Here is a 24,050-nt window from a genome sequence, read left to right as displayed (position 1 = left end):
CACTCAATTCTGCACAATTAAGCAAAACCATTACTCTGCGACGAAGAGAACAGTAAAATGTGACAGATGACTTACCTCCCATGTTATCACTAATTCAGACTTTGTGCCGCCTCCACCTCCAACATCAGTGGGAGCTGTATCAGGAACTGAGAGGTAAAGCCCAGAGGGGGAGCAATTAGAACTCTGTTTACAAAGCTCAACGAAAATCTTCAAACTGTACTTGTAGCCTCATGTCAAGGCTGCCTGCTGCAGATACAGTTCTGCACCCCACACATACCCCACTCTGCAAACATAAACATTTCAGAGAACTGTGAATTACTCACATTGTCCAAATGTCACAGTGCGTACCCTCGCAAGTCAGGATTTGTAATATTTTACGAGTGACATTTGACTCAGCCCACTCTGTTTCTATTCCCATTCAGCTGTTTGTGCACTGCAGCGTGTCGGCGAAAAAGAGCCCTCATCCACATCCTCATAGTGTCCGTTAGTAAGTGGAGCCCTGCTTTAATAACATGCAGTTTTGTCTGATGCAGGAATGAATGACGCATTGAGATACCAGGAATTCTTGCCAAGATTTGTTCTTTCTTTCCCAAACTTCCTTACAGCCAACACAGATTGTGTAGCTCTGTATTTTTCCCAAATTGAAAGAAAAAGAAAGAAAATGAGTGGAGGGACATATCTGTTTCCAAAGCGACAAAGCCTCTCTGATGAAAGCTCAAACAGTCCTGTGAAAAAGAAAATACGCCCTCTTTCAGATTTTAAGGTTGTACATATTAGAAGTTAATAATAAAAAATTAAAAAAAGGTCCTCTGGTCACACACAGTTCTTATTACCAAGTGAATACGATGGCAAAGGAACAGCAACATATGAAATATTAGACTGTGTCATTATTCTTTTGACAAAAGCTAAGCCCAAATGTAGATGCAGTGTGAGCACGGTGGTGGAAGGGTGATGATTTGGGCTTCTTTTGCAGCTACAGGATCATGACATCTATACTGTAGATTTGTTTATAGCTGATGTTTATTCTCTATTTTTATTCTATTCTATTTGCTTGTTTTTCCTTTAATTGTTTACATCTTTTATACTGTACGCTGTTGCAACACAATGATTTCCCAAATTGGGATGAATAAAGTATCTATCTATCTATCTATCTATCTATCTATCTATCTATCTATCTATCTACCTTGTATTACGCCTGTGAATTCCTCCACAATAATGTGAGAGACTGATAACGTCATTCTGAAAATGATTACTTCAAGTCATTGCTGTTAAGGTGGTTCTACAAGCTGTTGAATAATGGGATGTACTTCCTCTTTTTCACACAACGCTTCTACTTTCTGTCTGCTACGTAATGCCTTAAAAACTGACATTCTTGCATGATCGCAAGTTGGGTCAACACACAGGACAGAGTTATGATTTTTGTTGCTTTGTTACTGTCAAAATACTAAAAGCAGCAGGATATTTAAATTATTTTCTCTTTTATCACCTTTTCAAGAATTCTCAGCAATTAATATATTCAATTCCCAGTGAGTAACTATTTCATCTCTATGTATGTGTGCAGTTTTCTAAGTGCTTAGTTTGACATACTGGTGTCCTCTGTCCTGGTCGTGGCTGAGGCTGGACTTGGCTCTCCGAGACCTACAGCATTACGGGCCACCACCCTGAACTCGTACTCCACCCAGGCGTTCAGACCCACCACCGTGGCTGTCAGCATGTTTCCGTTGACCGCCTCTGGCACTGTAAAGTTAAAATTAGACTTTAAGAAAAAAAAAAAAATCAGAGCATCACACCACAAATGGAATGATAAATAAATAAATACCCTCCCAAGGCCAGACATAAATACTACAAGAACAGCTGTTGTGGGACACCTGTGTCTACAGCCTGCCAGCCCACGGTGAAAGGTGTTCGACCCTGGATGATGTAGCCAGTGATGGGGCTGCCATTGTCCCTTCCAGGAGTCCAGGATAGCTGGGCTGTGCTGTCTGTGATTTCCTCCACTGCGACTTTGTCCGGAGGGCCTGGGGGACCTGCATCAATCAGACAACGAGGAGGGTGAACCCGAGGTAATCACCCCTTCTAGAGCACCTCTCCTCTTCAAACTCATAACGACTTCTTCACCTTGTTCCACATCAAAGCTATCGTAGTCATTTTAATTATGAATTGGGTATGTGGTGTGTTCACCCTATTTGTGTGATGTGCCAAACTACTAAGTGCATGTTGAAAACAAGGTCACTGGCAGTTGAAAGATAAACCAGATGGAATTTTTTATTAGAAGAGCATATAGGTGTTACATGTGGACTCCACTGTGCACCTGTTGTGCGTGACCATGTTGTCACTCACTGGGTCTACATGATGGAATTAATTGGATTATGGCTATAGTTGAATTATGCTCCTTATTTGAGCAAGGGCAATTATCCTTGGATATATGGCGGTGAATGAATGGAGTCATAGCACAGGTGGCGCTGTACCCATTTCAACTATTGCTACCAGAGCCACTTCTGGTTGACCTCTTCACCACCAACAACAGAGAAAAAACTCAGACATTCGAGAAAGATGGCGAACTAAGAGCAAGATGAAGCTACGTCCCTCTACATTCGTTTGTGATGAGCATGCTTCTTGCACCAATGCGATGCACAACGGCGCATTCTCCATTGCTTTGTTTCTTTCTGATGGCGGCGACAACAACAGTAATACCGTCTCCTTTGACTTCCGGTTCACGACCCGGGAAAGAATCTCTTTGCAGAACGCAAAGTCTAATTCACCGTCTACAAGCACGTTTAGTGTGACTTTCAACCGAGTTATCTCGGGGTCTTAATCCAACTGCAAGTAACCCGATCCGATCAAATTTTTTGTCAAACTAAGATGTATACATGAACTTAATAACTCATTCTTATTGTAATTTAGCCATAAATCCGATTCTTTCAGTGCCATGTAACCCCGCCGACTGTTACCTGTGCTGCTTTAATATTCAAAGTTATTTTGCTGAAGTGTAAATCGAACAAATGACATTCATGGGAGGACTCAGTGGAGTCATTTTATGTGATAAACACTGCCTTCTTAACGCAGCTGGGACAGCCACTAAAGTTTGTTAAACTATCATCGGAATCACCAGAGACAATTTTCAAACATCATTGCAGACTCAATATCCACAACAAAATCAAGACGTTACATGGAATAAACACCATAAAAACTCCCACACACAGGGAAGATACCAGTGTTTGTGGATCATATTCACGTCTGGCTTCTTCTTCTGTCCATAACAGCTTCAACCTGCATCTGTGGATGTGTTCACAGACAGCTATTTCTAGAAGTGTTCCAAGCATCCAATGCTGATTTCCGACAGACTCTGCCTCTTAAAGGTGCTCTTTTTATAAACAGTAACGTTACCGACCTGTTTCTAATCAACCCGATTAGTTGCAACATGTTACTCCAGCTGTTTCTTTTAATTATCACTTACTTTTCCAGCCTTTTGTCACTCCCATATCCCCTTTTTTTGAGACTTATTGCTGCCATCAAATTCTAGATGAGCTAGTATTTTTCATGAAATAGTTAAGTCTAATTTTCAACTTTTGATACGTTTTCTATGTCCTATTATGCTCAAAATATTGGAATATGAGATTTGGAAATCATTGCACTATACACAGCGTACCAAAATTTTTTGGAATTGTGATTGTATACCAACGTCTCCAAAGATAATGTGTAGTACCACACTGTACATTAGATAGACCAGAAAATAATACACTGTTTATATTAGACATTAAATTTCTTCTGCAGCTACAAACACTTGACTTGCACTGTACCTTCTGAGTCTTAAGTAATATTGTCATGACATCCTTTTAAGGAACACGTAGTCTCTGTAGGCTTTCCTGTAATTTGCTTTCCATGTGCAGCGTAAAGTGGTGTTCAATATGAACAAAGACATCTTTACTCCATTTATACATTCGCTTAACTTATAGGAGTATGTTTACCTGGGCATCGATCACACGACATTGCCAATAAATATCTGCATCAATTCATTTCATGTGCTCTGTGATTAAATGCCCCAGATATTTAACCTTATTAGACTCACTGAGATTATTGTAAGACAATTTTAAGTCGGGTATTTTCAGACATTTCCTCTTTGGTTCTGGAGATCATGACCACACTTTTGTAACATCATATTTGATATCATGTCCTCTGCATACGCAAAGCTGCTGTGCAAAGGAGCTGCTGGAGGCTAGTGTTAATAATGAACACATCATCTGCATACATAATATGGTTGAAAAGTGAATGACCAACCATGGACCCGGCTTTACAAGCTGTGTGGGCACGTCATCTATATAAAGATTAAAAAGGAATTAGGGATAAAAGCCCTCTTTGTTGCTGAACTCAAATGGGCCTGTAAGTCTATTTCCCCAGTTAATTTGCATGTGGACATACCAATAATCCAGAATTCTTGTAATAGATTTGCACAAGTCAGTGTGACTTGTTTACCTTTAAAGCCAAACTTGTTATAAAACCTCTAAATAATAAACTCATCTAATCAATCCAGCAGGATTTTTTTTTTATGGATTTCTGACAAGATTATGACTAAAGGAATGGGCCTGTAATAATCTAAACTACCCACCTTAGCATTTCCATCCTTAATAACTGGAACTAATATAGCAGACATCATTGTGATTGGTACAAAGCCATGATTCATAAAGCCAGTTAAACAGCTGGCAAGAAGAGGAACTATTTTCCTTATGGTGCACACCAAGCACAAGCTACAATAGCATAGCTGAACCCATAGTTGCACATGTCACTTTGAATGTGTCATTTTTACATTTCAGTTGCATCTATTCTACGATATAAATAGAATCTGACATAACACTGACTTGGGGAACATCCATTCTTGCTTCCGTATACTGTATTTCTACAGGAAGCCTGAGGGTTTTTTTCCCCACATTTCTCTCAAATGTCTTTCACTTTGAGTACTTCCACACCTCTTCTTCTATTCTGCAGGAAATAAACTGGGTTATTCATGCAATGGCTGACACAAACTGGCTGTTGAAATCAATTGGTTTTCCTACCTTTGACAACCAAAATGGCTGATGTTGACAGGCTCTCCACATCAGTGTCGATAACGCAGACATATTTCCCACCATGGTTCAGCTGGATGTTGCGAATCATCAGATCCCCTGATATGCTCTAAAACAGATAGATATGTAGTGTTATTTCATTAGTGTGCGTCTGGCACTGTTTTGTTTTTTTTTTAACTTTTAAAAGTCTTTTTTACCATCACTGAGTCTAAAGGCCACCGATTTACGCATCTCTACAAGCAACAATATGGCAGATGTACGCTGCACAAATGAAGCTACTGGCTGTCCTTCAGGCTATACGCGGCCAGCCAGCATCTCAACCCCCTGCAAGCAGCCACCAGCTTCACACAGGACACACAAAACAAACAGTGCAGCTAATTGGCAAGGCGATGCTTATTATACTCTAATTACATACACTCAGGCATGATATGGGTGTAAATCCCAATGTAAAGAGAAATATTGTCTTACATTAGTGGTGTACCTGTGGTGCTCATGAAGAGAACAACATCGCAACAAACATTAATTTTACGAAATTCCATACTTTTTTCTGTCAATAGAACAATGCAAACCCAGATCGCGTGGTTGTTCCTGAATGTTGTTAAAAACAATTAACAAATGCAAACAACGTGTAATTCAATATTAAAAAGGGACAGTGCTTTCTTAAAAGAGCAGTGCTTTTCGTATTAATACTTAAAGAGGGACTGATTGTTAATGTGTTTGGGACTTTTTACAGCAGTGTAAAAATTTGCATTGGGTACACTTGTACTTTTTATTACTTAGGCTATAAAAATTCACGATTCATGATTCAGTTTTGCCTGTGGTCATGAACAGAAGACGTCACCACTAGAATAGTGGGACCAAATCGTGCATACAAGCCTCATTTCCCAATAAAATGAAGAGGTTTTCAAAAATGCAACAAAAACTAAACTTGGAACTTAAACCAAAGGAGGACAGTTTATTCAATCCACATGACAAAAATCATTCTGGAAAATTCGACAATCAGCAGATTAATTGGCGACCGGTGAGGGTGTCAGGATTGGGTATAAAAGGAGCATCCATCAAAGATTTAGACTTTCCAAGCAGGGATGGGTCAAGGCTCACCACTTTGTGTTAAAATCCATCAGAGAATCATCAATAAATTCCAAGAAAATATTTGTCATTGGTTGATTGCAACAAACTTTGGTTTTATAACATCTACAGAGCATCATATTGTGAAAATATTCGGGGAGTCTGAGAAAATATGTGTATTAATGCCAAGGACAAAAATCCCTGTTGGATACATGTGACAGTGCAGAAGGCACTGCATGAGAAATCATCATGATCAAGCATGATCAATATAACCACATAGGCTCAGGAGCACTTTTGAGAACAATTTGCACTCAACACAGTGAATTGCTGCATCCAGAAATATAACCTGAAACTGTATCACACAACTAGGAAGCCATACATCAACTCTATACCAAAATATACACAAGATGGACAGAAAGACAGTGGATATGTTCTGTGTTCATGAGACGTTTCAGCTGCTTTTGGGCAAAAAAAACCGACGTTGGGTTCTAAGAACTAAAGATGACAACGACTATCCAGTTTGGCCAGGTCGCCAGTCCATAACAAGACCACAAATGAGACAGACAACCATCCAAACTCACACTCACTCCTAGGGTCAATTTAGAGTCACCAATTGACCTAGCATGCATGTTTTGGGGCGGTAGGCAAACATGGGGAAAACATGCAAACTCCACATAGAAAGGCCCCAGCTGGGATTCAATCCAGGAACCCTCTTGCTGTGAGGTGACAATGCTAACCACCACATCACCCTGCAGCCCTGGTGCAGAGTTGTATATTGTATATTTTTGGAGACTCGTATGCTACCATTAAGGCGGCGTTTTTTCCTGGGTTATTTCAGTATGAAACTCTGTGTAATTTACAGTGGCGTGTCTTCATAGACACAGTGTGTGCGCATGACTGTACATGTACTGAGGAAAGGGGAGAAGAGACAACAACAAGCTGATGAAATTTTGTATTCATCAAGGATGGACACAGAATTCTCTGAAAAAACTGCAACAATTAGTAAAAAGTGTAATATAAAAAAAAGGTGTAACAATGGTAAACATGCCTCTATGCCAACTTTTCGATGAGCATGTTGCCAGCAACACATTTTATCTCTATTTTATTTAATTCTAACTACAGTGAAGTTTGGACTCAGTATGGACAATAACAATAAGTAATTTCTTTGGATGTGGCTGTTAAGTGTGGCTGTTAAGTGAATGCTCAAACCAATAAACAAATGACAGATTTTTAGGATTTCTTTCATTCAGTTTTTGCATTTTACAGAATATCTCAACTTTTATGGAAATGAGGTTTTCAGTTTTTGGACAACTGAGTTTTGCTGCAAGATAACTTTAGATTTATTAAGGTCAGGGCACAAAGAAAATATTTCTTTTGAATATGTGTCATTGTGTGGTGAGAATTCTTAATGTGCAGGAAAATTCAACACTAAAAGTCTAAAAACTGACATTGTACAATTTCTAAGCATTGGGTCTGTGTCTTTCGGACAACGAGTGCACCCAGTTTATCATTAGAGCTATCCTGCACAGTGCCGCATGCACTGAACATGTTCAGACTGCTGTTGTTGCGCTTCATGAAAATTACCTTTGACAGGATCAGTTCACTGACAATGTGAGTCTTCTGGTTGGATTCACAAAAACAAAAATGTCGAAATATCCCCATCCTTACCTGTTCAAACAACACATATATATTAAACTAAAAAGTCATTTAAAAGCTTGCCTGAACAGCCCAAACAATTACATTTAGTCCTCATTTTGACTGCCGACCATATCAACCCCCTGAAAGTCACTTCTCGAATTGGCCTGTCATAAAGGATGTCAGTAAAAAGGAGGATGCTGCATTAGGACCTAGTCACCCGGGGTAAGATAACAGTCACAGCAGATTTCATCACCCCTAGTGGCTAGTCATCATAGAGCCACTGTGCCGCAACAGGGAAAGAATGCCTCTGGATCTCCACTTCTGTAAGGCGCACCTGACAAAGCTGAGCTGAGGCGAATGGGATTTCGATTTGGCCATGGGAGGAAAAAGACTGCCTCCACCCCTCTTTTTTTCCCTTCCCCCTTCTTTCATGTCCTTTCCATACACTAAACAGCTTTTTTTACGCTCCACATCTGATTTGCTTTCCAATGTCAACCGCCACCTGGACGACCTGAGAGCCTGCGATGAGTTGCGAAGCCTCCTGTCTTGGCAGGATGGAAGTGATGAGGCAGATTTGCTTTAATTATGTTAATTAATTCATCAGAAGCTGTTGAGCAGGGGGCTGGTAATCTCTCTGGACAGGGGATGCAGATTCTGTGAAAACTATATCTCATTAAATGCAGTCTCACTGTTCAATGTCACCAGTAATTGCCATTTGCATTCATGAAGATATGAGCTTGGCATGTCCACAACACTGTGAAGGTATTCCAATATGATATCAACCTCTAACACATGACTGGCAGTAATCACGCGACAAATGTTGGATGATAAATGGTGCTACATAACAACAAAAAGAGTGTGAGTGATAATTTTAGACTGACAAGCTCTGCACAATTAAGTTTGCCCTTCATCAAAAAGGAACAAATATCCAACAAAGAGTCATTATTTCAAGGTGTAAGGCTTTCAAACGAACATTTACCGGTGTCAGGCCTGCCCTTGGTGAGTGCCAGTCAGCTCATTACTTAATTATTCCAAGGCTAAAGATTCATAAATAGGTATGCAAATTCAATTATGGTGGTGGGAGATGATAAGAAAATGTTCTCCCTTGAGGTACAAGAATTAGAAGTTAAAGGGATGAAAAGTATGAAGACTTTATTAATGAGGACAGTTAAATTAAAATGGAATTTCACCAATATAGGTGTAACACATGGCAGCTCACCCTGCCTATTCAAAAAGTAAGGATCCAGATTATGGGCCTGATAGCGCCATTGACTGAAATTTTTAAATATTTGATTTACCGAATATAATCAGCTCCCAGTAGCTATCTCTTGCTTTTGATTTTCTGTTCATCTCTAACCACAGAGAAACTTTCAAATGGACAACTCTTGGCATGAATTTCTCCGCTTGGGCATTACTGGTGTCTAAGAAGCCCTTAGCCGGGCAGTGGAGCATGCCCTCCCACACCACACAGCGTCTCCCAATTAATCCCACACGAGCTTGAGAGTAACCAAGTTAAAACCGAGCTCAGGGTGACTTACCCCGCCCACTCTTTCAAAGTGATCGCTGTCCCGCTGGAAGTCGATGAGCTGGCCGTTGAACGCCCACGAGAAAGAAACATCCAGCGCTGGATCGCGGGCAATCTGGCAGGGTAACACGATGCTCTCGCCAACAATAATCTCCATGTTAGTGGGTCTCATAGTGATTCTGGTGGGATCTGGCCAGAGAGCAGATGACAGTGCACACGTGTTAATATCTCTGCCACCAGCACCGCTAACACCCCGTGACCCCTACAGCAGCAGTCTCACTACAATTTGCAGCTAACTCAATTCACCACCATTAAATCAGCCATGACTGCGTGCTTCTACAAGTAGTCAAATTTCAAGCCTGTCCATTAAAAACATTTAATGACATCTGAGGACTTTTTTTTATTGTATTTTATCAGGATCAGTTTGGGAGAGAAAGTTTAAAATAGTATTACAGAGATCAGAGCACACACTTGTGACTGTGGCGGGCTGGAGAACTTGGGAGTATGTTGAGGAAAGGTCACAGTAATTAAAAACTATGACATTAAAGATTTCAGCTGTGTACAAGAATAGAGTAGAAGCTAATGAGAATAAGTTAGCTGGCGGCAAACACAAAAGAAGAAAACAGGTTTTTATACACAAGGTGTACAAGCACTCACAAATAACAACCTTTACCTAAATCAAGTGTGATGTTTCTTGTATTTTTAAACTGTTATTTTATATAACATGTATTAGCGACCACATTCATTTGACAATAACCTTGGTTGTCAATATCATACAAGCAATATAGCATAAAAATAAATTCAATTCTCTGAATGCTCTCAGGCTATTAGCAGAAACAGTAAGAACTTCTCAAAAGCTGATCATTTAACCAGAAAGAAATGGTCCGATAACAACTCTACACAGAGGAATACTTGGCATCTACCAAGTGTGCAGGATGGTCTATTTATATTGCTATTCCAAGAACAACAATACAGCCAGCTTATTACTTTCAGTTGTAACCTAATGTTTACTTAAACATAAATTGTATTATAATGTACCTTGATACAATATGTACGTTACGGCAACACTGGCTGCTCTGCACTGGTTTGCCAAAATCATTGAATCAGCATTGTTCTTCAGCATTTCTCTCATGTTAAAGGGAAAAAAATGTTTGATATATGGTAGGAACTAAGAGCATTTCTCACTCACTTGCATTGTCAAAGGTACTTGTGTAGTCATTAAGAAAGCACAGAAATGACTGACACAGCTCTGCAGGTGGCTAAACTGCACAGAGCAACATCTGTACCTATCTAACCAGGATCAGTGATATAAGTGAGGTGTGGTGTCTGCACAGAGCCTAAAAGGTACTAAAAGACCAAAGCCATCCCAGCCTCAACCTGTTCACAATTCTGCCATCTGGCATCCAATGCAGAGGCATCTTCTATCATAGGAGCAGTTTGTTTCCTCATGCAGAGGCTAGCTGAGCTCACTGTACATACAGTATAATGATAATTACATCAATCTTCATCATTGTGGGTGACATCATTCAAACACACCAATATCAAATAAATCAGAAGAGGGAAAACTTAAACTGTGGATAAAAAAATAACTGGTAAATTTCCCCAATTAGTTAGAATTTATGCGAAGCCTATCATTTTCTCCACCGCTGTACTAATTATCCAGTGGCTCCACCATAAGAATTCCTCCTTGCTTCTCCACACACAGTCCTTTAACTACTACCGACTGTTGTAGATAAGGTACTAACTACTCATTAGTACATCACACAACCCCACTTCAAAAATCCTAACCATCCCTTTAATGATTTGTGTGTGGAGTAGCACAAGTAGCACCACAAATGTAAAGGTTTTCTTTAACTTTAGCTTTAACTTTAGCTTTAACTTTTTTCTTTATGACCACTGACTTAATGGGCGTCATCATTAGAAAATCTGTAAACCGGGCAAAAAAAAAATCGACCAGGTGAAAATCTAAAGCTTAGATCTCCATTGTTATTACTGAAAAACTGCTTGTCGCGCATGGCAAAGTAACACAGTGAGGCAGGGCCTCCCAGTCAATTACCTCCAGCTGATTAGCTGTGATTAGCTCTTTTTGGCAGCTGTTGATGTAATAGCAGAACTTACCAGTAATAAGGAGCCTTCCAGTTGTGCTCGACGTTCCAAACTGATTCTTAGCGATGCACGTGTAGCTAGCTGCATCCCGTTTGGTTACATTGGCAATTTGTAATGTTCCATTTGGAAATAAGCTAATCCTGTGGAAAGCAAAGAAGTTCTCTTTTACAATACAACTATTTTACAAAGTGACAAGTACACAGACTAAATACCCCCTGTGCAGTCTTAATGCTGTAAGCTAAACATAAGAACCCCCCAGAAAAATTAAATGTAGATAAATGATTAAAGCTAACAAATATACCCGACCATCCAGCTGAATAAAGTGGATCTGAAATTTAGGTCACACTCAATGTAGCCTATTATCACCATGTTTGGGCTGATAAAACTACAGTATGTAAGTGACTACAAGACAGAATTACGTGAAAATGGTAAATGGTAAATGTGTGGAATAACAATAAAACAGAGAGTGTTTGTAAATAACTGAACCATTAGGGAAACTTTGTTTGATTTGATGATGCTAGCTAGCTGGAAGCTGGTTACACCAAGGGCAGTCATATCACTAACACTCTCGGTGTGTTTTGCTGCTAATGAATTTAAACGTTTATACTTTTTTATATTAATATAATTGTATATAATAAAGTATATTGATTGATTGATTGATTGATATTGCTTAATTTTTTAACATGAATGTACATACAATATTAACACCACTGATGGCAAAAAGGGAGTAACACTGCTTTCATTCTGCTGGGAAATGTCGTATCCTGGCATTGACATTGATTTATCCTTATGGCAACAGCACTCTGCACAGCGGCAGCCACACCCAGCAACACAGGAGTGAGCCCCACAAAAACAGCCGAGGAAGGGCTTAGAGAACAGACAAAGAGCTTGAGGTGTTCACCAGGCCTCCAAACTCCACAGTTACCAATATGATGGGATCTGGTGGCATCTATGGGAAGCAAGTCCAATCCATAAAGCCCCACATCCCACAACAGATCTATACACGACACTCCACGACACCCTCATGTGTACTTTGTCAATCCCTTTACTGGTCAGAACTGTTTTGGTGAGATGAGGACCTACTCAATATGAGGCAGGTGGTAACAATGTCATAGCTGATCTGTACACATAAATATTACTTTTCTTTTCAAAGTATGGAGGACTGAAACTGCCATCTGAGAAATAGATAAAGGTAAAATAAATTCATGCAATGCGGATATGCAGGGTTTGTGGAGGTTTTTTATGTTTTATTTTGTGACTTTGGCTCTAGGCTTCCTGGTATTGTTGTTTTCTGTGTTTTGTTTGATTCTGTTTTCTTGTTTGTGTTCTTAGTATTTTTGAGTTATGGTTTTAGGATTAGGTAGCTTGTGGCTGTAAAAGATGGTTGTTGTGGTGTGAGGAGCAGTGTTGGCTGGCATTAGGGGGGTGACTCTGGGACGCCAGTGGTCATTGTCTAGCCTCCTGGAGGTGTCGTGGGCCCAACTAGACGAAACACTGATGAAAGGAGGTTCCCACCTGATGACCCCAATGACATGTTGGTCAGCACTGCTCACTGATCTATAAAATAGGGAGTATAGGGAATTATTCACGGAGTCTGGTTCATTTATTTATTTTTTTCTTTAGCACAAGTTTCTTGTGTTTACCTTGGATTAGGATTTGTTCTCTGTTTGTATTAGTCTAGTTTTGTTGTACCTTTTTTGTTTCTAGTATCTTTTATGATTTGCCCTTAGTTGTTGTTGCTTTTGAAATATCTATCTAATGTAGTCTTAGGGTCCTTGTCCTCCCTCTGTTCTGTTCTTGTGTGTTTATTTCAGTCCTGGTCTCTGCTGAGTTTCACATGCGCACCTGTAGCTGTCCCCAGTTCCCTAAGTTTGGATTTCCTCAGCCTCCTACAGCTTTTCTACACAACCTGTCTCCAGCTTAGTGGTTTCAGCTGCTGTCACTTGTCTCATCAGTCCCTTCTGTATTCAAGCTCCATGGTTCAGCTCAGTCTTTGTTAGAGCCTCGTCATTGCTACTCCCGTTTATTCCGGGTTGTTTTCTGTCTTCTAGTAATTTTATGATTCGTGTGGTCTTTTGTTCTTTCATTAGCTCAGTTTCTGCTTTTCCAGCCTGGCTGAACCTTTTGTTTGTTTCATTGAAACCTTCAGGTAAGTTTCCATCTGCCCCCAGTCTGGTGTTCTAAATTTGGGTCCTCAACAAACTCCACAACCCACCAAACCTTAACATCATTTATCAACTGTATTTTTTTTTTTTACCATATCTTTCTTTTAATCTGATTTACTTATTTATACAATTCTTTTTCATTTGTTTCTTTATTATTAATGTATATTCATTTTTGTCCTTTCTGTAATTCCTCTAAATTATTCATTTCTGTGTTTCTATTAAATTTGTTAGTGGATTTTTCTTCCAATCACTGTAATTCCCTATTGTCTATCCTTTGCATTTTCTCCCTGTTTTTTTCCAAGAGCGCTTGTATTACCGTGAGTCCCTCAGCATTTCTTTGGCACCGTTTTTACGTGCATCTTTCCTTCATTATGCAAGTGAGGGTAGCTCAACTTACCAACATATTTGTTGATCATCAGAGAGCAGAAACCAGATGTGGGAAAAAAACGGTACTTTCTTGCAAGTAGCTGTGTACAAATAACTTGTTAACTCTGTGACAAACTGTGACAGCTTGTCTTTGTTCAGTCACTAACTGGCCTCTCATTCGCAGAATGAAGCAGAAATGTACACAGAAATGTTAAAAAAAAGGAAACGCAAAAACAAATACACTTGGGGAAATAGACAGGAGGCGAAAAGTCAGAGAGGAAATAATACGGAGAAAAAAATACATCCATAAATTACACATACAATGTGCAGTGATTTAATTTCATAAAATACATAGGAATATGCAAGAAAACATAATGGAGTAATATGTACAAAGATACAAAAAAATGCATGTATGAATAAATGATCAAGTTTATGAATAAGATTGAAAATTAACTGTCAAAGTAAACCAGTCTGGGTACCATTACAAAAACAAATGAAAATGGTTGAAAATTAAAACAGAAATATAGATTTACTTCACATTCTGTGATTAATTATTGCATTACTTAATACTGTATTTAATTTCAATTGCATTTAATGTCATATTAATTATTTTACTGAGCCAATCTATTTCAGATTCTGACAGTTTCCCTCCTCCATGCCACAGTCTGCTTATGTTCATTGCTATGAACCTTCAGTATGTGGGCTTCACGCACAGTACGTTAAATGTCAGTCGGTTTGGGAATTCTACCAATTATCTGCAGCTGGAGAAGCAGCCTCTCATCTAGGGCTTGAGTGTCTTTTGGACACTATCATTTTCTCATACTATTTTGTAGACCTCCTTTACAATAAGCAGCATGGGAGTGATTCAAACAGTATTTCGTCGCTGCTCTGAGATGCCTGTGTTATTCTGCCATTAGCAGCGAGATTTTGTCTCTGTCTGCTGAGTGATTGCTCAAATGTGTCTTTAATTTGCTTTTGGAATTCTCCACCTTTAATTTGTCCTTAAAATTTTCATGACGTCTTTTGGCATGTTCAATAAAAAAAAATCAGAAAGAGTAGAGTAACAGCCTTACTTAAGCACCATGTTAGGGTGTAGGAAGTGGTGGTTTGTATTTATTTGATCACTGTCATAATCATGCCGATGTGGACAGTTTCTGGTCTTGTGAGATTTTTCTGCTCTTCAATTTACAACCAGGCTTTCATCTCTGCTGTTTTGGTGATTGCATCAATCACACTCTTGTATCTCCCTTTTGAACATGATAAAGTAGATAATTACAGGTGCAAAGCCCCAGTTTTACTTTTAAATTCCTTCCGCTATCTAAAGTGGATAGACTTTACTTTCATCAGCGATTTTGTTTGCCAATCTTTTATCCTCTTAAATATTTAACATATGCAGTGTTGATACAACCACCTGGCATCTTCGTATCAAGCTATTTCCATGTAAAGGTGAATGCAGTATATTAACTTCAGCTTGTGTCATTTTTACTGGTGGGTGCCCTGCTTTCTTTCTCCTCATTAGCCTTTCCTTTTATGCATCTGCACAAATGCCAAATACACCATTGAAACGAGTCGACTCGGGAATGTGAATGAAAGCTGTTGCGAATATGCACATGGACTTTTATCCTACCTTTCAGTCCGTTGCAGGATCTCATTCCCTTTCTTCCACAGGCTAATTGCTGGGGGCGAGGCCTGAGGCTTGCATTCAAGAGTGACTTCGCTGCCAGAGCGAGCTTTTAGCAAGGCCTTTAATGGACTTTTGGAGAAGCTAGGAGCTGAAGCTGTATTCAAGGAGAAAGAGAAAGGTGTGAGATTGAAAAAAAAATTAAATAAAATGAGCCTTTGCAGGTCAGCAGTGCTGTGCTGAGATAGGCCTTCCTTCAGCTTTCACTAAGGGAAGCTTGGAGTCTCAGCACAAAGGCCTACCGGGCTGAAGGCTATAGCATACCGGTTGCCTCATCCTTCAGCTTCATCGATACACAAACTTCATCATGTCTCGAGCCAGCAGCCACTGTCTGCACTCATCATCACATTTAAGTTAGCCATCATTCAGACCCTCAAGTGTCATCACGTGTATCAAGAGAGAATTGAATTTCTCATGGAGCCAGTCAGATGGAAGTCATCAAAGCTTTGCAAATCAATCAATACCCGGTCTACATGAGAAAGCATGCACAATGCCACAAGGCAATGTGTTTGTAGTATCCAGATCAATATATGAAACGACTGCAAGTAACATGAGACACTCTATCAGATTCAATTTTTTTTGTTGGCAGAGCCCATGGTGACATCAAATGAGTGAGCAGACCCATTTTGGAGGAACAATACGGCGGGCTGATTTTTAACTTCGCAGACGATCAAATGCAAGGTGAGATGAGCAGAGTTAAAGCAAAATGAGGGAGGCAATCTTACCTAACACCATTAGCTGGGCGCTGGAATAAATAATGCCATGTTTGTTTTCCGCCACACACTGATACATCCCGGAATCTGACAGGTTTAACGCTGTTATAGAAAGGGCCCCATTTTCGATTTGTACCCGGCCCTGCGGAGGAAAGGGAAAACATTTCTGCGTATCCATTGCAAGGCCAGAGTATTATTTCCAAAGGCGCAGCAGCAATTACTGATGCACCATGAAGGGAGGAGGACAGCAGGGGAGGAGAAATGGGAAAAAAATCTTGGAAAGCGTTGTATGTATATTCAGCTCGGAATAGATGAGGAGGCAGTGTGAAAACTGTTAACTTGCATCTTAGGCACACAGAAATCAAGCCATGTTGACAAAAGCACAGGTTATTAAAATGTAGTTTAGTCTCTGTAGTCATTCAGTTGGAAAAACTATGGTGACACGCGGATAATGATGGGTGATTTTTTTACCCATTAAATTGGAAAGGGATGCAATAAATACTGCAGGGGGAATGGAGCAATCTTTCTTAATTGTACTCAAGCAATAGAACAGTTAATATAACAAATATATATTAGATATTAGACAGATAGAAATATACACTAACTGTGTATGCTGGCATCGTATGAATTTACCCCTGATTGAGACCTAATTCAGAGATATTCTCATTCCAGACTCTTTAAGCATCTTTGCTTTGCATTAACCTTTATATCCAGATTCTGAGTAAGAGCTCTGTGTAGCTACAGGATGAAAACTCAGATGTTAACTTTTTTTAATGTGTGATTTATACAAAAGATTGCTGTCTATCTGTGCTCACTGTTTCTCAAATTATTTCTTTAATTGGTTTCTGCCTCTCTTCCTATACGTTCAGTTAAGCTAATTAGCAGGACTAACTGTGTTACCTCATTAAGTCATGAAATATTAGCCGTTACCAAAACTGTGAAACACACGTGATAGACCAGTTCAAAATATTACTGCAACAAACTTAGCTAACCAGAAGAAAAATGTTTGCACTGTTGACCTAGAAGAGGTATTTGGCCTACTCTGATCTCATCCTTTGATGGTTGCATCAGTGGGCACCTTTTTGTTGAGGTTTCCTGTGATTATGCTGACAAACTAACGAATCCTCATACCTCAGCCATCACTTGCTCTCCATTCTTCAGCCAGCTGTAGGACGGTTTAGGCTTTCCGCTGGCCTTACACTCCCAGAAGAGGTGTTCCTCTATGGACAGAGCTGTGTCTGTCATTGTCTGGAGCCAGTGAGGTTTAGCTTGAAATAAATGAAAGGATTACCTATTCAAACATGTGTTTTATTCGTAGAAACCCTGGACTGGGAGAAAATTGGTATCAAAAATCATAAAAACTGTATAAGGAGCCTAGTATTTAAGTATGAATTAGCAAGAGCATGGAAATTCAACAGTTGGATTATCATCATAACAAAAAAATTACAGCAGTATTAACCAGAAATCATTTTGAAACCTTTAAATTAATATTAATTCTCAAATTCTACCCTCAGATCCCAGGGCTCAGTTTGAAATTTCATGTATAAACATTGTACTTCACATGTTCTAGATAAAACAGGATTCAAGCTGGTGATCTGTTACTTTTATCCCTGCGTGTCCCTTCTTTCATTATCATTCAATTTGAACTGGCTCTCTCTTACCATGGAAGGAAATGCGACCCCGTGCAGCATTTTTGCCACGCCGATTCTCTGCCATACATTCGTACGTCCCAGCGTCCTCCTGCTGTAAATTAGGGATTTCGAGGACGGCATTTGAATTCTTCATTTTGACTTTGCTGGGGAAAGGGACGCCGCTGGTTCTCCTCCAGCTTATTTCCGGGACAGGGCTGCAATGGAGGCACAAACGTTCCAAGGATTGCAACTGTCAGTTATGGTGATCAAAGTGTGATTAAGTGCAGAAGGAAAGCAGTTGAAGCCAAAGCCTTGTGAAATACTTCTGCACAGAAATCAAACTGTGATAGCTCAGATTTCAGATGCTTTTAAAGGCCCTTTGATTTCTGCTCGCTTGTCTTTATGCGCTGGCACTTGCTCTCCTATGGATTGATGGATCTGAGAATGACTTATGCGTGTGCATCATCAAATCATTCTCAGTCACTCTAATTCATGCAAGAATGCACCTACAGCTAATTTCACAGACACCATGATGCTGACTTACTTTCCCAAAGCGAAGCATTCCAGTTTCACAACGGATTCTTTCGCAGCTGGAACCGGATCTGGAAAATGAACTTCTATTTTGGGTTCATATTCACCCATTACTCCTACAACAGGGAGACAATAGATAAGAAGCTTTTTACATCAATGATGAACAGACATTACACTCATAAAAGGAAGAGAGCACTGACACAGTAGGAATATACTAACAGAAAAGTTCTTTAGTTTTTTTATGGGAATGGAGCAAAAGTGACCACTGAAGGGTATAAGGAGGGAGAGAAATCAGAGGCGGGTCATAAAAGATTCAGAGAACACATCAAGGGAAAAGATTGGCTTGGTAGAGATTTATGAATGTGACTTCATTTATGACTTTATTTATATTCACATCACTAGGATGGCTCTTGGACTTATTTTCTAAGATAGCAGCACGCCCTTTACCATTACCAATTACATCCCGGCAGCCTGGGAGCAAGAGCAAGGTTTGGCATCCTGCGCATGCTCTCAGATTAAAAGTCACAACAGACTGTGGTGAGTGGGCACTGCATACACCTCTTGGAGAACATGCCAGAATGTCCTTCAACACATCATTCATACCCTAATGGTATTAATGCTTAATTTAATATGAATCTACTATGATTTAACAGTAATAGCTCTTTAAAGCTTTATGTGGTGAAAGGGGATTCCAATAGGACCAATGATGTGGTTGAGTTAGTGTAAGAGTGACAAATCAATCGATAAATAATCACAGATTTCTAATTTTTCAAGGTTGTCAAAGCCTCTAATACCCACAAATGGTTATATACCATCACTAAACATGATTCAGGTTAAGGATATTTTTTCTACAACTTAACTCCACAGCAGTGGTGGCACGCACTCATGTGTTGTACAATTTTGAGGTACATGAACTTGGATACTGCCCACTGTGTGCTACTCTGGGCCTCGAATCTGAGGTAAACATTGAACATTTTCTACAATTATCAATTAGTAACTTCAATTACTATTTACTTTTAAGGTGAAATTTTTACACAATGGATTATGACAAACATTAAAAATGAAACAAATCATAACAGATTAAATAGAACGTTTCCAACATTTTTGGTTTCTGATAGTTTGCAAAAAACAGAGTAACAGGATCCCATTTCAGATGTCTTTGAGTTGTTCAAAGCTCCACCACACTGTTTGTTTTAAATGTGTTTCAATAATCCAGCCCAGTAAATCAATAGAAGTCCACCAGAGCTTATTTTTTCTCCTTTCTTCTCTGATTAATCATCTAGCAACACCAGATGATTCATGAGTTGTTCCTGTTTACAAAACTATTTTTATTGTAGTTCTAAATCCATCTGCAGCAGTTTCAATTGATCCATGATGCTTACATACAGATGGAACTGTGTTAATACTCTACTTATCTCAATCATAGTAAGAAAATGTTATTGACAGAAACAAAAGTAGTACTTTTAGTGAATATTTTAACTACATTTTGCTGCTAATATTTACACATTTCTGAACTGGCATTCTTCCTTAAGTAAAGGTAAAGAACTCAAATACTTTATCCACCACTGCTCCACAGTTGCACCTAAAAACAAGAAGCAGGGGCTGAAATTAGGGAAATTAATGATTCTTTTAATTGCAATCTCAATTTAAAAGAGTTTTCTAATAAAAAAATAGCCCCAGTTATATTCAAAACTGGAATATGAGCATAAGCCATCAAGATATTGTCCCAAGTGGAAAGTTAAACCTGCACAACGAGCACACCGTGGAAATGAATTCAACTGGAGCCATAAAAAAAGAAAAATGAAAAAGAGTCTTGTGAATAGTTTGTTAATTAATGTAACGGCACATTTAAATTTGAAAAGTTCAGATTTAAATATGGTGGGGTGATGCCAATCATAGCACTAATGTTCGGCTGATTTTTTTCCCCCTATAGATCAGAATTCTGTTTAAACTGAAACACAATACATTGGTCAAGTTGCTGCACTTATATTTTGTTTAGTAGGTATCAGTCATAATAATACCATGAAAATGGGCAGAAAAAGATCTGATAATAGATTGCAGTTTAATCTCTATGGCTATGTTCACATTTCCAGCATCGGGTGACCTAAATCCAATTCTTTCTATAGATGTGATTCATATCTGATATTTTCAGGACAGTTGGGACACAGAAATCCAATCGTCAGTTCATTTTTTAATCTGATTTGTGTCACTTCATTATGTGGTCTGAGACAGATAGATATTTGACATGAGTAAGAATAATAGTAATGGGTTTCATGTGGATTTTTGCTTGTACGCATAAACCTGCAGCACAACTGTACCACTGCTAGCAATAGCTGCTAAACCAAAGAAAGCTAGCTGCCAATCATTTTTTTCTTCCAAAGGTGGACAAGTGGTTGATGTACTCTAGAGCTTAATGTGATCCACAAATTTGTTGTGACAGCTTCCATTCCAGAATCACTTGTGTGGCTCAGTGAAATCGTGCCAGTGATCTCACAAATATGATGTTTTCTGTTGTTGTTGATACACATATCTAATGCAAAAAGGTATCTGGTGGAGGTATCTTCACATGAAAGTCAGATGCAAGAACCTTGGAGTTATGACTGTGAACTGTTAAATCTGATCCGTCCTGAATCTGAATTGAATCGGAACCAAACAACGTGGCTGCTTATGTGAACATATTCTATGACACAGCAACGGCACCAACCAAGAGTAACCTGTAATTTTTATAATTGTTTTTAGTTTCATTCCTTTTTTCTTACCATCACTCCTGAGGACCAGTGGTGTTGGAGAACTGTGAACTTTCTCCCTTGTGACAGTGTTGTTAACCACACAGGTGTAGTTGCCCACATCTGAGGTCTCCACTTTGGCAAAGTACAGACTTCCAGTCTCTTGAGAGACGAATCTTCGGTTGTCTTGTTGGACAAAGTACGGGTATTCGTTGAAGATCCATGCAAATGTCAACTCTAGAAAAGAGAGGAAAAAACAGCAGTGGTCACTCATCACACCTTTGCTGATTCCACATTTTAGGCAGGCCTGCAGTACATATCATGCCATTTTCATCTCCTTATTCTGCTGGTTTGCTTAGGAGGAGATACCAAGAGTGTAATACCTATCTGGGCAGAAAAAATGAGGGAGCAGAGGAAAGGGAGCGAAACAAACTGGATTAAAGCGCGTCAGTGACCCTCCCCTGACGCATGGCCTCCATTCTCTGGGTCCCTGAGAGACTCAGTTTGAGGGTGGCATGAACAAATGAATGGATGGATTGAGGGATCAATGGATCGTCATCAGGAAATAGGAACATGCTGTCACTCCTCTTAACAAGGGGCAAGACTACCATGAAAATGGATAGACCTGTCATGATGAATTACTTTGTCATTTTCAAGAGGTACACGTTACACATTCTTCCATGAGCAAGGAGATGCTCCATGTAATTTCCCATTTCGGAGGTGGGAGGGGTGGGTTGGTGGCGGTGGGGGTGGGGACCGTGGGGGGGGGGATCGGGTATGAGTCAAAAGGTGTTTGCAATGACTGTCAATCACATCCAACACGCCCTGAGGGGCAAGCCATTTGGCTTTGGATAGGATGGAGTGTCCAAGTTGAGGGCAGCGATGCAGTTACAAAGCCGCTTCTGATTAGGCAAGCAGGATCCACATAGCTCAGAGTCAGCATAACCCCTGTCTGAACTATGTGGCTGTAATGAGCAGTGATAGAATTTCGCAGAGCAGTTCTTTATCACCAGTGAAGAGAAATACGATACAAGAACCTTTATGCACTAGGGAAAAAATAAAAAAGCCCTTTTTAATTGAACAAATGTTCTGTTTGAGTACAGAGGCCATCTAATGACAATTATTTGTGGCAAAATTGAGTCTGACTTTTTTGTATCTGGGTGGTGTGATAAAGCATGTGATCAGAGGGGAGAAAGCTTCAGCGGAATTCAAACCCAATCAAGCGTAATGAAAACCTGAAGAAACGCCTCATAGGTGTCTAATATAGTTCAGTGGAGTGCAAGGTTATGTGGGACATCGATGTTTTCAAATTCAAGAGAGTAAAGGAAAAATTGGAGCGAAAGGAGATGGGGAGTCAGTGAGGGAGCCAGCAAGGAGAAGAAATAAGAAATGTACGGTAGGCTTGCAATGCCTTCCTTTCATTCACTTTTGAAAATGTGGTAAAACACAAAAGCGCTACAGTTACAGCATCCAGCCGCGCATAAGCCTGTGTCAGAGAGGAAAGCTGTCAAACTGTATTTCACACAGAGTACTCTGACCCATTATCCCAAAGACCAGCTGTACAATGCACTGTTCTCTTGTGAAGGAAATTGGCTGTGCCAGTGTGCAAGCTATTGTATCAAGAGGGTGACAAGCTAGGCAGCAGCTATTGTGCATGTACTCAGTTTTCTGGAGATATGCAGAGTGGTGGGCCTGTGCAGCTTACAACTTTATCTCCTATTCGTAGCCTTTCATTTATAAAGCACGGTCTCAGCGTCTCACTTGAACAATTAAAGCATCTTTTTTGGAATATATGCTGCATGAATGTAAAGCTACAGCCAGCAGCTCTATGTTCTTAGCATACAGACTGTAAGTAGTGTGGAAACAGCTTGTGTGAAGACAACAAGTTCCAGCTTTTAGCCTCTCAACCTTTTATCTGTCAACCTTAAGTGAAAAAAAATGTAAGTACTAGGTAAAACATACCACCCTTTAAAACACTAGGTATTTTACAGAATATCTAATCAGTATAATGTGTTAATTAGCTGCTACAGACATGCTGCCATGCAGTGGTTTTGACACCTTTTGGCAGCACCTAGCTGTTGCCCTGTTTCCAGTCTTTATGAAAAGCTAAGCTAGATGTCTGCTTACTACAGCCTCATATTTACAATTGACAAGAAGAGAGTGTAGAATTAAATTTGAATCAAAATGAATTTCAAATATACATTGTGTGCCTCCTTAAAGGAGAAATAGTATGCCCTTTTTTACAAGTTGGCAAAATTTCCTGAAATGTTAAAGAAATGTCTGTGACGTGCTTTAATCAAAAGAACACAGAAAGACCTCCTTTTAACAACATGAATTTAAACCCGAGCTACTCACTCCACCCTTCTCTCCCTCCTCTTTTGAGATCCATCAACCCTTGAAGCACATCATTACCATCTTATAGGACACAGTAAATAACCTGAGAGCTCACAATAGCACACACAACAAATCAAGCTCAGACTACCACACACAGATAGAGGAAGACTTCACTGGCAATTTTATTCTCAAATATTTCAATTTTCCTCATTTAGTAATGCATTGAAAGGGTCAGCCAGCACGTTTATATTCTAGTCAAAACTCAGGTGAACTCCTTGCTAAACTGTTGGACCATTTTTCTGTGTTATGTTAAAAAAAATATTGGTCATTTGGGCTACTTCTCAACAAAATTAGAGTTTCAACTTCCAACTTCATAGTGAAAGTAGGTACAATGAATTGAACAAGATGTTTGGTGGAAATAAAGAGGAGAAAGTAACATACAGTATGTATAACTATTCTGAGCTGAGAGTGACATAGAAATCCAAAAAATTGAAACCATTCACTTG

At 39.5% G+C, this 24,050-nt stretch overlaps 1 protein-coding gene across 2 annotated transcripts in view; it reads right to left on the bottom strand.

The window, feature by feature from the left end:
• The window catches only part of cntn3b (contactin 3b), a 62,470-nt gene that overhangs the window by 9,893 nt on the left and 28,527 nt on the right, over window positions 1-24,050 (bottom strand). For both annotated transcript variants that reach the window (XM_075460248.1, XM_075460249.1), the window contains exons 6-17: window positions 21,244-21,447; window positions 18,498-18,600; window positions 17,984-18,168; window positions 17,454-17,590; window positions 16,335-16,464; window positions 15,556-15,706; window positions 11,410-11,537; window positions 9,305-9,480; window positions 5,052-5,169; window positions 1,869-2,027; window positions 1,588-1,737; window positions 76-146 (exon numbers count right to left, since the gene is read on the bottom strand). In XM_075460248.1, the coding sequence (XP_075316363.1) occupies window positions 76-146; window positions 1,588-1,737; window positions 1,869-2,027; window positions 5,052-5,169; window positions 9,305-9,480; window positions 11,410-11,537; window positions 15,556-15,706; window positions 16,335-16,464; window positions 17,454-17,590; window positions 17,984-18,168; window positions 18,498-18,600; window positions 21,244-21,447 (1,712 nt within the window). The remainder of the gene's footprint in view (window positions 1-75; window positions 147-1,587; window positions 1,738-1,868; window positions 2,028-5,051; window positions 5,170-9,304; window positions 9,481-11,409; window positions 11,538-15,555; window positions 15,707-16,334; window positions 16,465-17,453; window positions 17,591-17,983; window positions 18,169-18,497; window positions 18,601-21,243; window positions 21,448-24,050) is intronic.

Source organism: Odontesthes bonariensis, chromosome 3 (genome assembly GCF_027942865.1).
Source record: "Odontesthes bonariensis isolate fOdoBon6 chromosome 3, fOdoBon6.hap1, whole genome shotgun sequence".
Taxonomy (NCBI): Eukaryota; Metazoa; Chordata; class Actinopteri; order Atheriniformes; family Atherinopsidae; genus Odontesthes; species Odontesthes bonariensis.
The sequence above is the reverse complement of the archived record's forward strand: the minus strand, read 5'-3'. Positions and strand labels throughout refer to the sequence as shown.